The sequence below is a fragment of the Colobus angolensis genome, unplaced genomic scaffold (genome assembly GCF_000951035.1).
Source record: "Colobus angolensis palliatus isolate OR3802 unplaced genomic scaffold, Cang.pa_1.0 Scaffold12, whole genome shotgun sequence".
In the NCBI taxonomy this organism is placed as follows: Eukaryota; Metazoa; Chordata; class Mammalia; order Primates; family Cercopithecidae; genus Colobus; species Colobus angolensis.
In genome coordinates, this window is record NW_012113141.1 from 10,438,249 (window position 1) to 10,452,638 (window position 14,390).

At 44.3% G+C, this 14,390-nt stretch overlaps 1 protein-coding gene and 1 long non-coding RNA gene across 17 annotated transcripts in view; one reads left to right on the forward strand and one right to left on the reverse strand.

Moving 5' to 3' along the window:
- The window catches only part of KCNMA1 (potassium channel, calcium activated large conductance subfamily M alpha, member 1), a 762,545-nt gene that overhangs the window by 54,004 nt on the left and 694,151 nt on the right, over positions 1 to 14,390 (reverse strand). For all 16 annotated transcript variants that reach the window (XM_011928774.1, XM_011928767.1, XM_011928759.1 and 13 more), the window contains one exon: positions 12,292 to 12,484. In XM_011928774.1, the coding sequence (XP_011784164.1) occupies positions 12,292 to 12,484 (193 nt within the window). The remainder of the gene's footprint in view (positions 1 to 12,291; positions 12,485 to 14,390) is intronic.
- LOC105502267 overlaps positions 1 to 14,390 on the forward strand; it is an 88,494-nt gene that overhangs the window by 43,071 nt on the left and 31,033 nt on the right. The window lies entirely within an intron of this gene.

The window sequence follows — 14,390 nt, forward strand, 5'->3', positions numbered from 1 at the left end:
AGGTGTCTTGAGACAAGAGTGACTTTTTCTGGCTTACTTAAAGGTACTGTGTGGACAACAGAAAGCCCTGTATCTCATTGAATTCTCATAGTCATTTGATGAGCCAGGTGCATTTGGTACTCTTAGTGAGAAAATTGAGATACAAAGAGGTTAAGTAATTTTCCCAGGCCTAGTAAGTGGCAGATCTGGGATTCAAACCCAAGCTGTCATTCCAGACCCCACATGTGCCATGCCTGAACTTGACTGCAAAGTGCTATTTCTACAGTCCTTGATGTTTAATAACTTTTCTGCAGTCATCATGTCTGTATTCACACACTGATCCCTCGGTGTTTTGAGGTGGGGTCATTTTAATAAACCCCATCTTATAGATGAGGAAATGAAATCTGGAATCTTTATTATGTCAAATTGCATATGATGGACAGAACCAGGATTTAAAATCTGTTCTTTAACCCTCCATGACTGCATCATTACTCTGACAGCCACGTTTGTGATTCACCATCGTGAACCAGAGCAACAAAACCCATCTTCCAAGTTCCTCCTGCTCCAGTCTACCGCTGAGAGGAATGTTCATTTCTACATGGCCAGGGAAGCTCTCAGGAAGCATTCACAGCTCCCTGGAGGGGAAAGCAGAGATATTTTCTGCCCTTTGTTGAACTTTGGAAGTCTCAGTCCTACGGCCTTGGGCCGTGGGTTGTTACTGTGTAATAGTACATGCAGCGAGGACAGTCAAAGGTTGAGGGCCAGGAGCTATTAGTAAAGGTTAAGGGAATAGGACAGTTTATACTAGAGACAACCTGGCCATCTGACAAAGGCTCCTACACACAAGTGCAACATCTTTGATCTCTGTAACCCCTGTCCAGTGCCCAGCTGTCAAACGAAGGGAGACTAAAGCCTGGAGGGAAAGTGTCAGTTTTTAATAAAGGTATTTGACTGCTTTATCTCATTTGAGGGCACGCTAAGAGAGAACAGGCTGCAAACAACAGCAGGATTAAATCATTTATTCATGTATTCATCCCCTCCACAAACCTCTACTAAGTGTCTACTAGGTGTGAGGTGCTGTGCTAAGCATTTAAAAAGATTTCTGGCAGTTGGTGAGAGTGAAGAGGTCAGCAAAACAACAGAACAGGCTCTTCTTTGGAGGATCTATTCAGGTTAACAGTGGACCCACCGACAAGCATTTCCTTTGACATAGTGAGCCCTTTAAGTCCCTCGGTTATACCATTAGTACACAAATAGCCATGTGACCCTCTGTGAAATACACTTGGCCTTTCCTGTTTCTGTGCCTTCTATTACTCAGCTTCAGCCCTTTCCACATGCCTTTATTTATGTTAATCACACTTATTTTCAAATCCCAGTCCCTTTACTCTGAATTCCTTCCTGACTACCACAGCCCAAAGCCACCTCTGCCTTCTCATAACACATTGCGTGGCAGCAACCATGGAGCACTGAAAACATCTGGTAGAATATCTCTCCTGGAGATCTGTAACAAGATGCTCAAGGACTATCCTGCTTTTCTAGAATTCAGAAAATAATTTTCCTCCAGACCATTCCATGAAGTATAATTGAAGCATTTAAGGACTAGCCCTATCCTTAAATGTTCAATAAATCCAGAACTAAAGTCATTTATAAATCAGTTGGATTCTTTGCAGGGTCACTTTTTTTGTTTTTTGTTTGTTTGTTTGTTTGTTTGTTTTTTGCTTGTTTGTTTTGTTTTTGTTTTTGAGATGGAGTCTTACTCTGTTGCCCAGGCTGGAGTGCAAAGGCGCAATCTCGGCTCACTGCAACCTCCACCTCCTGGGTTCAGGTGATTCTCCTGCCTCAGCTTCCAGAGTAGTGGGCACTACAGATGTGAGCCACCACACCTGGCTTATTTTTGTACTTTTAATAGAGATGGGGGTTTCACCATGTTGGCCAGGCTGGTCTCGAACTCCCAACCTCAGGTGACCCACTTCAGCCTCCCAATGTGCTGGGATTACAGGTGTGAGCCACTGCGTCTAGCCTCAGAGCCACTTTTTTATTTTATTTTTTTTCTTGAGATGGAGTTTCACTCTTGTCGCTTTTAAGAAAAGAAGTAAAGTTTTAAAGACTGCACATGAGTTTCTGCCTATAAGAGAATGGGTGAAGACAAAAATGCACTGAATGACTGGCTAGATTTATCTGCCAGCTTGAGGCATCTGTGCTATCTTCACAGCAGGTGTATTGAATGAAATTACTCACACTCTGAATGAAGAATACACTGGAATGTTCCAAGCCCTGTATCATTAAGTATGTGTGTCAAAGTTGTTCCATACAACTTATTTTGTTTCTGTCCCTTTTGTCTATAGATCCCATTACCTCTACAACAGCATAGACTATAGAGAGAACAGGGCACTAACCTCAGACACAGGATGCAAACCAAACTGACACTCAGGATAAGGTAGTTGACCTATCCTTATCCAGAATTTCATGAGGCGTCTTAGAGGGTCCATGGGATTACAAGACTTCTTTTACTTTTTTCTGATTTTACAGCTGTGCTTCCCCCCATAAGACAATATCTCTGGATCATTTTCTGAGCCTAGGCTTTGGGCACTACAGTGGTCTCTTCATTCTCATCTGCCGCCTGTCATGGAAACTTCCACTTGAGCATGGAAGGAGTAAATAAAAACTGAAAATATTCTTTAAGTCTCTTCACAAAGAAAGTAACGGCTTTCTTTTCCAAATATTTTCAAATATTCCACCTTTTTCCTGAGAGCTCCAAAGTCCAATCTGTATTCACAAGGAAAACAGAAAAGAAAGGCTCCAACAGTCATACTGTTCACAGAGACAGGCTAAGCACAATGCTTCACATTGCCCCCAGATTTACTCGTTTGTCCAGTGGTAGTAGCAAGAAAGACTCAAGCCAACAGAATCCTAGTACCTCTCATTGTTGGAACAGCTAGGATCAATGGCTCAAAAAACGGGGATTCATGGAGACAAGAACTGTTGAAAACAAACTTCAGCCCCTTGGGTACAAGGACCAGTTTAGAAGTGAGGCTGGCACACCTTGAGCACTTTCATCCCCCTGAATGTTTGTCCTGGTGGTACCCCCGTGACCCTCAAAAGTACATGTATAGCTTCAGGCCCATTCTCATCAGGATAACACTTGCCTTTTATGAGACAAGCTGATGTGCTGAGAAAAGCATAGACTTGGAAATCAGACGTTTGGAGATCAACTCCACGTGCCCTTGACTAGCTATGAGGCTATGGGAAAGGTCCCTAATTTCCCTGAGCCTCTGTTTTCTCATCTGTAAAATGAAGGTGGTAACTCTCCCTCAGTAGATTGTCAGGGAGATTTAAAAAGATATGATACAGGAATGTGCCTGGTGTATGGTTCACCTGAAAAAAAAAAATTACATTTTTTTTAAAAGAGGCATTAACCAGGCACACAAATTTTGAGGAGTAAACTGGCACATGAGAGCCAGATGCTAAAACCGTAAGTTCAGTCCAACCCCAACACCACCCCACATCTGCTTTCTGTCTCTGAAGCTAAGATTTCCCTTCACAACAGTTGTCCCAAGCCGGGCCTGAGTGGGGATGTGAATCTGCTCTGCATGCAATTGGAAGGAAAAGATTATTTTGTCTGTTTTTTACTTTTTCTTCTGCAATCCACTCTCCAAGAAAGTCTTTTATGTATGAAGGGCATAAAACCCTCCATGATTTCAGAAAGTAGCCCAAGTTTCTCAGTCTCTTATTACAGCTGCTGCTGTTGTTTTTCCTTGTTTCTTTTGCTAGGAATACATTACCAGAATAGTAAATGGCAGGGTTAAAGAGGATCTCTCATGTGATGAAATGTGCTATATAGGAAAAATTCTCCTAAGTTGAAGTCATTTAGAAAACAGCTGCAATTGCTGCTTTGCTGAAATACGTCTGCACCTGAGATTCTTGTGATGAGATTCATCTTGCGATGTCCACAGAAGAAATGTAACAGGGCAGTCCGCTTTCTGTACTTGAGACCTGCTCAGAGCCCTAAGCCAGGTTTTCTTTATTGTTTAGTAAGCTCTTTTAATGAAATGTACTACTCTTATTATAGAGGACTCAAAATAAGATCTAAATCACAAACCAATAAAAGAAAATTATTGGGCTGGGTATCTAAAGTTACTACCTAGAGGCTACTCCAGTGTGGTATTTATAAATCTCTAAACAGTTAAGTATAATTGTCTTTCTGGTTTTTGGGATGGAAGCCAACAGCAGTTTCAGTTACAACGGAAGAAAAATATTTTAGCGCTGAGCTTTGTTCGTTCAGTGGGTATAAAGAGAAATGGTTTCTCCCCCACCGCCATTTCAGAATTGAGAGAGAATATTGTGGTAATGAAATGTTATATGGGAGCGGCTGAAAAAATGCTTCTCTGATTTCAAGGAGGGGGAATGTGTGTGAGGATACATGTGTAGGTGTGTCTGCAAGAAACAGCGAGCAGCCTGAGGGTCAGGAAAGCCAAGCTTGTAGAAGTGGGAGAAGGCAGAGCCCTGGGAAAAAGGCAGGTGTGGAAGGGTGGTGTGGAAGTTGAAGATGGGGTGGTCTGTCCAATTAATGGAAAAGCCAGATGTGCAGCTGCTCACCCCAATGCCGTCTGCTCCCCATCTTTAAACACAAAGACAGTGCCGTTCAGGAAGGACATGAACGCTTCCACTCAAAGACTCATGACCCCAATCCTGACAAACACCATAGCTCTCCCTCTGGAGTTACAATGCAGATCATATAAAACACAGATCCCTGTGTAATAAAAATCAAGAACATGCTGGATATCCTTAGTTACAAAGGACCACAGAACTCATCTCTCTACCAATCTCCCTCCCATCACAAAGAGGGTGTCAGTAACTTTCCTTTGGCAAAGAGACAGGGATAGGAGGCTCGCTGCATTGCAGGCCATCCATGCTATTCTGGAAATATCTTCCTTAAAATCCTGTTCTCCTTAATTATTAACCATTGGCCTTGGTTTTTGTCCAATGGAGCAGAAGATTAAATGGCCCTTTAAGCCTGCTGGCCTTGTTCTCTTAACCGCTTGGCAAGTGACATGTTGTCCAGGCACTGCCCCATTCTGGCTGTTCTCTTTACAACATTTTTTTTTTGTTTGTCAAATTTCTCCTTCAAATCTTCATAGCTCTTGACACAGTCCCTCCTATCCCAACAAAGATGAAACAATCACTGCTCAAAAGAAATGATGCTTTTATCACCAAGGTTTATCTAGCCTGTCTTTACTGATCATTTGAAAATTAACATGCAGAGGTCCTCAATGCATTCTATTCTGTGGATTTGATCCCAGAGTTCCACTTTAGGAAGGCCCTTTTAGTTCTGCTTTTTGTCATCCAGTAATTGAGAGATCCTAATCCACATTGTCTCACACAAAGATAAAAGAGAAATCACATTTTCTTCTTTGGAACAGTAAAAGACATCTCAGACTTTAGGATAGGGAAGGTGTACACTATGCCCCCAATTAATGCTCTCTCTCCAAGGACTGCTGCCATACTTCCAAAGAAAAATGTCATTCCCTACTTGAGGCTCTTAACTTTTGTTGAAATGCAGGGAAAGGAGAGTGTCTGCTTATAAGTGGATGTTCATTTAGTGTAACTATAGCTTCAGGTCAGGGAGGGTGGGAGGAAAGCTGTGTGTGTGTGTGTGTGTGTGTGTGTGTATCTATAAAGAGATACAGAATATGGAAAAAAGGCAAGGGGAACTAGGCAGTGGACATATGTCTTGGGTTTGAGATCTTGGCTCCTCCCTCCCCTGGGATGTTCGGGACAGGCTCAGCTTTTGGTTCTCTGGCTTCTACCAAAGGTTCCCTCTACCCTCTCTTTCTAAGATGGTCCTTATACTTCGGTCCTGCAATTCTCTTGCCTCTCTCCCCCTCCCTGAGGCTCTCCTTTGCTCCTAGAGCATGAGCAATGGGTCAGATCACTAGAAGCAACTTTTTCCTGGATTAAGGACTTCATTTCCACCCTTCAGCTTTTCATGCCCATCTGGACTTTCCACCAAGTCCCCGTGGAAATAAACCATGACTAAAACCCAGTCCTCCCAATACTGCTTTCTACTGCAGCCTGTCCCTCCACTCTGCCATCCTCTGACCCCCAGAAGGAAGTACACATCCATGCAGACTGATACGTATCTACAGTGACTCCTGCTAGAACCTCCCATTCTTTTTCCAGTCCAAGGTTTCAGGCTTCCATCTGGATAGCCACAGTTTCTAACCAGAGTCCTTGCATCTTCTTCCTTTCCACCCCAAACAATGCTTCACGGGGCTGCCAGATCCGTCTCCCTAAAGCTCAGGTCCAAGCCCATCACTGCCTTGCTTTGAAACCTTCTGTAACTCCCCAGTGCCTATTAAATTATTTACAGCTTCCTAACTCATAGACACATAAAAATTATTTACAGCTTCCTAACTCAAGAAAGAAAAGAAATTCTTCAATGCCCAACCCACACTTCAGCCTCATCTCTCCCTGCTGCCTTACATGTACCATTTTGGGGCCAAATTATACTTGTCCCTGTCCCTCTAACACATCCCCAGGGACCTCCGCCCTTACTTCCATTCTCTCTGTCTCAAGCCAGCTCTCTTTGCCCCCACCTGTTATCTTTTTCAAGCATGGAATTAATTACCCTCTTCCTATAAATCTTTGATGACTCCCCCAAACTCAAACCTTTAGCAAGACAAGTCTATACTTTAGGACTGCACCATCCAATGTGGTAGCCACTGGCTATGGGTCACTTTAAATGTTTATATTTTTTAAAATTAAATAAAAGGAAAAATTTAATTCCTAAACACATTTCAAGTGCTGCATAGCCACATGTATCCAAATCATCCACAGATGCCACCTCTTCTTTTTTTTTTTTTTTTTTTTTTTTTTGAGATGGAGTCTTGCTCTGCCACCCAGGCTGGAGTGCAGTGGTGCAATCTCAGCTCACTACAGCCTCCGCCTCCCGGGTTCAAACGATTCTCCTGCCTTAGCCTCCCGAGTAGCTGGGACTACAGGGGTGTGCCACCAGGCCTGGCTAATTTTTTGTATTTTTAGTAGAGACGGGGTTTCACTGTGTTAGCTAGGATGGTCTCGATCTCCTGACCTTGTGATCCACCTGCCTTGGCCTCCCAGAGCACTGGGATTACAGACATTAGCCACCATGCCTGGCCGATGCCACCTCTTCTTGAAAGCCTTCTCAATTCCTCAAAATACATAAACCAAGGATCCATTTGTGTTCCTCTGTTTCTAGCCTCGTCCTTGTCTCCTTGCATTGTCATTGTTTATGGGGATACCTCCTGCACTCACCTGAGTCCTGCAAGCACAGTGAGTGGCTGAATCCAAGCAACCTTTGGTCACCTTTGTGTTCTGGGCCTTTAGAGTGCCTGATGCACGGAGAACAGCCATTTATTCCTTTTTCTTTTCCTTAGGAGTTACCCTTCCTGGAAGGGTAAGCCGGAAGAAACTACAAGATCCTCATTTCAAAACAATATGAAAGCAGAATGGGAAACGCCATGGCATGCTCCCTGTTTTCAGGTATGAACTGAAGCAGCTCAGAGAGCAGACCCTGCCTCCCTCTGCTCACCCTTTCTTCCAAGATCAGACTCAGTTCTCATCTTTTCGAACCACAGGGAGACAGTCTGGCAAGAGCTACTGTTGTACCAGCTGATTTAAATTGAAATGTTTTCCCTGGATAAATGTGTGCTAAATAATACACCAGCTCTCCAGCCAAAGGGAAGTGACAGGCACTCTGTAAATAAAGGCACTTAGTTGCTGGTAAAGAGCTGTAAAGTGGTTCTGAGCTGATGTTTGCTGACCAGCAAGAAGCAGCTTCATCTGCTTTATATAATTGTCACTGCAGTTTTGCCTGCTGTATATTAAAACTGCATCTCATAGACCCGACTGTCACATTGGATATACCATCTGGCTTGGGGTATGCCACCTTTTTCTGTAATTGTTTTTGACAACAAGCCATCACATCTTGGGTCTTTTCAGAAAGTGTCTGGTCCAGAATCCCTAGGCTGGGTCAGTTCTGACACCATGTGGGCTAGAAAAGTGACATCAAAAGGGAACGTGAAAAGAGAACAGAAGAGAAAAGAGAGGCTTTGTTAGTCTAGGAGCCCTAATAACATGCAGTGGCAGTTGTCCAATGAAGGTTCTACTTTCTCAATGTGAAGGCACATTTTTCATGCTAAATTATATCATGTTAGGAAAGCTTTTCATAAGGTTGCATGCATATGCTGGCCCAAGAGCATGGCATTTGTCCGGAGTCCACATTTCCTCCCAGTGATGTTCCAGAGACATGGAAACAGTTCACCAGACAAAGCAGAACATGAGGTTCCATAAAGGACCATAGAATACATAAGAATGAAAGCAAGGGTGTCAGTGGCCAGAAATCTATGCAGTTATCACTCAGAGGAAGTTAGATTTGTTTCCCAAAACGGTAAGAGTAACATGAAATCCCCAGTACCTTGGGAGACCAAGTTGGATGGATCACCTCAGGTCAGGAGTTTGAGACCAACCTGGCCAACATAGTAAAACTCTGTCTCTACTAAAAATACAAAAATCAGTCAGGTGTGGCAGTACACACCTGTAATCCCAGCTACTTGGGAGGCTGAGGCAGGACAGTCACTTAAACCCAGGAGGTGGAGGTTGCAGTGAGCTGAAATCATACCACTGCACTCCAGCCTGGGCAACAGAGAGAGACTCTACGTCAAAACAAAACAAAACAAAACAAAACAAAACAAAAAAACAGAAGAAGAAAAGAAAAAGACAGAAACGAAAAAAAAAAGGAGAGTAACATGAAATCCTTTTTGTTCCCCATAATTCCTATTCCCTTGGAGCTTGATCGTGCCAAACACCCAGATGAAGGATGGCAAAAGTATCTTAGGCCAGTGGGCACTCCAGTTAGTCAAAAGGCTCTCAGATATAGAGAGGCAGGGAAACTCAGCTCACAGACTCAGCTCATAGGCTGACAGGAGCCCAAGGAGTGGGGTGCTGGGTCTGCAGCCAGAAGTGAGCACTGGGGAAGGAGCGATTTCTCTGTGTTGATGGCTCCCACTGGACCACTGCCTTTACAAGGTTAGAGTGTCACCAGAGAACAATATTCAAAAACAAGAGAGGAGCAGACAGACAAGAAAACAATGGGACATAAAGGCTTGGTGGGCCTAGAGCTTTGATACTCTCTCTTAGGGAGAGAACAGACTGCTGGCTAGTGAGAGACAAATGCTCCTCTCCACTGCTGACCAGGGGTCTACGAGAATCACTGCTGAGCACAGAAACACATCCTCTGCTTCTTCTGTCATGTGTGCGGTCTGAGTCCATTTGGGCCACTGTAACAAACACCATAACCTGGGTGACTGATAGACAATAGACATTTATTTCCCACAATTCTGGAGAACGGAAAGTTCCAGGTCAAGGCGCTGGCACATTCAGTCTCTGGTGAGGACTTTCTTGCAGTGTCCTCACATGACAGAAGGGGCAGTGGGGTCATTCTCAGGCTTCTTTTACTTTATTTATTTATTTTTTTGTTTATTTTATTTTGTTTTGTTTTAGACAGAGTCTTGCTCTGTTGCCCAGGCTGGAATGCAGTAGCACCATCTCGGCTCACTGTAACCTCCACCTCCTGGGTTCAAGCGATTCTCCTGCCTCAGCCTCCTGAGTAGCTGGGATTACAGGCACCGCCACCACACTCGGGTAATTTTTAGTAGAGACAGGGTTTCGCCATGTTGGCCAGGTGGTCTCAAACTCCTGACCTCAGGTGATCCGCCCGCCTCAGCCTCCCAAGGCGTGAGCCACCGTGCCCGGCCTCAGGCTTCTTTTATAAGGATACCAGCCCCATCCATGAGGGCTCCACCCTCACGACCTAAACACCTCCCAAAGGCCTCACCACCTAATACCATCGCCTTGAGGGTTAGGATTTCACTGTATGTATTTGGCAGGGAGTAGGTAGAGGGGACAAAAACATTCAGACCATAACTGTGTACATGTGTGTATACAAAAGAAAGAGTGCCCTTCCTTTTTCCTTTGGAGGAAAAATAAGCTCCCTTTCTCTTTCCTCCATATCTCCTGTCAAAACCTATTTTTCTTGCTTATCCTGTGCTAAAAAAGAATAAAGAAGGCTTTTGGGCACCGGGGAGTGGAAAAATTGTCACCAGTTTGGCCTTTATATAGGATCTAAGAGGCTGGGATAAAGTTTAGGAGAACTGGAAGGAACACCTATATCAGATGTGTATTTAACTAAATTATACACTGAGATTCTAATCTACGGCCCTGGAAAATCCTGATGATTGAGTTTGGAGGAAACAGTCATGTTGGGGAAAGGGAGTATTTTCCTGCCTCCTCCTGCTGGCTTCTGTCTCTACTTAAAGGGAGAATCATTGCTTCCACTTTTTTCCACTTCCCTTGATGGTTCACTCCTCCCTAGGAGAGGAGGATCATCTACCAAGGGTTGGTCACGTCCTGTTCATGTGAAGATTTACTGTGCTTTAAAGGGGTACATTTGAGTTGCCTGGGGATCTTGCTGGAATACAGACTCTGACCCAGCAGGTCTGGGATGGGCCATGAGATTCTGTAACTCTAACAGGCTCCGCCAACAGACACCCATACTGTGGCAGGGCAGAGAGGACACATATTGAAGGTCAAGGGCTTAAAGGCAGGAACCAAATGCCAGCTTGCCTCTTTCACCTCCTAGAAGGTCAGCTTACTGTCTTCTCACATCCTCTCTTGCCTGTGCTACCTAGGCAGGCCACACAGGAGGCAGGCTCTGACTCTTCAGGATGCAGCTGGGAGTAAGCTCAGAGCCTCTCCTAGGCCTTCACATGTTATGCTGTCCTGCGGGCACAGCTGAGCAGGTGGATACCAATATTTAGATTTGGGTGTGGCAGGGAGGATGGTTGTGTGGAGAGGTCAAAAATTAGGCTTCAGGCTGTATCAAGGTGATGTCAGAAGGACAGAAGCCATTTCACATGCAACACCAAAGGGGAAAGTTCTCTTAAGCTTGACCAGAAGCTGCTGTGAATCTCAAGATCCTCAGGGAAGCCCCAGCCCCTCTCTCAGTCTCTAGCAGTGAAGACACTGGCTCCTAGAAAGCTCATCTGAGAGATGATTTGAACCCGGGTCTGCCAGGGTCTGGCTGCCATTGCCTCCAAAGAATCAAAGCCTATCTTTCTCCTCCACTTTCCAAATCTCACCCCAGTGCCCATCTCCCACTAGTTGACTCTAGCCCAGAGCCATGCAGGGAAGAGGATTCTAGGAACTATTGTTCCTGGCTTTTCTGCAATGCTAAGCAAATGTTAGAAGGCAGTGGTGGTGATGTCAAGTTGACAAAAGATAACGTAGCTCACAGATCCAGGATGCATGATTCAGCTGAGTTTCTAGAAAGCCTAGCATGATGGGAAGGAGGTCAGATGCTTGCCCAGCTATCAATAAGATGATGCTTCATATCCCAGTAGCCATAGCTCTCATGGGCTGTGCTCCTACAGCCTTCCATCCTGGACTGATGGGATTCAGGTCCCCATCAGGCAGCCAATGCCACTGTCTTGTAGCTCGTCTGTAACAATGATCCTCCAATTCATGGCAAGCCTACATGGAGGTGTCACTCAAAGGAAAATGCTTTGCATCCTATCCTGCCAGATCCTGATTACAGAAGTTATTTGTCATGAAGGTTTTGCTGTGTTGCCTTTCTGAGACCCCTAGATATCTTTACTTGTAACCACCTGCCCAGGGTCCCAAAGCAAATGACAGAAAAGACTAGGGGCAGAGTACGAAGGCAGACGTGTGTCACTTAAGGCTGTTTTGCCTCCGATAGGAAAATGTGTGGTCTGACAAGTGTCACCACTTGCTAAATGACTTTTAGTGTCCACAGAGTTGCCACTCTCCAGAGATTACCATCCCTCGGTCAGCAGAGTCCTAGAGGCAGCTCTAACAATAGCAAAGTTTCCCTCCTATCCCAGCCCAATGGCAAAAACATATATTGGAAGGAAACGGTCAGAATTGTGCAGCCAGCATCTTTTCAGTGATCTGACATTTAGATGATGACACTGGTCATGAAGTCACTCTTTGGGAAAGCTGAGGGGGTGGCCATTTAAAGGCCTGTTTATCCTCTGGAAAGGCAACCTAGTCTGTGTGTGACCAGGTCTCAAGCCTGCATCCTGGAATGGAAAGAAGAGGCGGCAGATGCCCCTTTGAAAGCCATCACGGCAACTGCAGGTTTCACTGCCAGGCAGGCTGATGTGAGCCTCTTTGAATTACTGAGTGAAGGATATCCCTCTTGCCAGCCCCTGTCCCCCGAAGGCACAGCAAAGAAGTATTACAGGCTGTCCTTACCTTGGGAATTAGCCTGCAAGACCCCGATGCTGTCATCAAACTGCATAGATTTGATGTTGAGTGACGCCAAGATGCATTCCTTGTCCTGCAGCGAAGTATCATCAATATTATTCTGATTGGCTGACAGGATAACGCACATGTCACAGAGGTTGATGTTGACAGCCCTTAAATCAGCCCGACTTAATGGCGTACCCTTTGGCATAGAGGAAAGGAAAAAAAAAAAAAAAAACAGAGGTGGGGGAGTGAGTGAGAGAGAGAGAGAGAGAGAGAGAGAGAGAGAGAGAGAGAGAAAGGAGCCAAAGTGAGAGGAGAGGGAAAGAGGAAAAAAATAAAAACAAATTAAAGATGGAGTCAGAGCTTTGGGAAATTATTTAACAAGTATCTTTTTTATGCCTTGACATTAAGCTGGCCTAACTACATTCAAGGGAATAGGAGCTATGTGCTAATCTAAAGGGTAGCCGGTGCTGATGGCAGCATTTTAAGCTTGTTCTCAATACTCAATCAAGCTATTACAACAAACGCGGGAGAGGAATAATGCCAGGGTTCTACATCTTCTTCCTGCCTGGAAATTGTCTTGATTTAAATAACTGTCCTGTGGCAACCTCTGGCTTTCAGAATGTAACGATGGGGTGGGTTTCAAGTGCCTGTTTATTTAATAGCAGGTCACTTCTGTCTCAGGCAAAAGACAGCAGTTCCAATGCAGCCAAGGGAAAATGGCCAGTGAGTACGGAGTGATGAGGTGGGCCTGGACATGCGGCTCAATTTGGAGGCTATGGATGGAGTGGAATTAATGTGTGTAATGCAAAAGAGATATGGAAAGGAGTTAAGTTTCAGGTCATATAATTTTATTGCATATTTTCAGCAAGAAAAAGTACACAAGGAAATGGCCTAATTGTCCAACAACATAGGAATGGTGAAATATACTTTTGGACATGCACACGATGAAAATGTATGCAGGAGGTAAACAGGCAGAGCTGGCTGTCCATGCAGGCATCATTTTAGAAGCCTCTCTAAGATAGAGAGGGAAGTGAAAAAAAAGTTCTAGAGCAGTTAAAAAAGTATAGTTTCATTTATGTAAAAAAATCCCACAAAATAAAATTACATATATATAAATGTATGTAAATTTGGAAGGAAAGCACAGGAAAAATACCCATTACACTAACAATGGTAATTCCTTCTGGGAAGGGAAATAGGATTGGTGGGGGTGAGGGGAAAGTTTGCCTTTGACTTTATATATTTCTATATTGTTTGAATATTTTATAACAAGAACATATTTGTATATTACAAATATACAAATACATACTTATTAAAAAATAAATAAGCCAGTAAACAGATTTTTTAACATAAAAAATAACAACAAAAGACAGTGGAAAAATCCCGGATCCAGGAGGTAACAACAGAGTCTGGGAATGCAAGCACAGGATAAAATAGAAGGGTTAGAGTTGAAGGACAGGGCCATGGCCTCCACATGCTCTGTGTCTTCAGGTGGAGCCACAGCAAAATCATCAGGCCACCCCATGTCATAGCTACCCAGTGGCCATGCAGTATCATTTTGGGGCTCCCGTCTGGCCACCAGCTTCACTGGTCCTCTAGCCTGAATCTAGCTTCCTCTTTGCCTGTATGGTGACCTGAGTTACCTTCAACTCACCGATTGTGTAGACCAAGGGTTTGCCAACTACCACCTATCTGTGAATGTTCTCCTGTAATCTGCCTTTCTGGAGAACTGGCTTTGAGAAGAAGAGACTTGGCTGCAGAGATGGAGCCTATCTACCCTCTTTTATGAGTCAGTGGTAGTCATGATCCTATTCTCAGCCCCTAAAATATTGTGCAACTGTGGAGGAAGGGGCATTTAGCACTGTGGGTGCTGCTGAGACACAACTAGTTCCAGGCTCTAGAGCAGCATCTTTTTGAGAGGAGAATGCCCTCTTCTCCTGTGATCTCTTGGTACAAAACAAGTCTGACCGACTTCCTGAATCATTTTGCCAGTACATAAGCCTCAATTGCCTGCATCCATATTCTTTTAATTTTCACTTTGTAGGGAAGCCAGCCATAACTGTGATATAAGATGATCCCTGTGCAGTTGTACACACATGATTTCA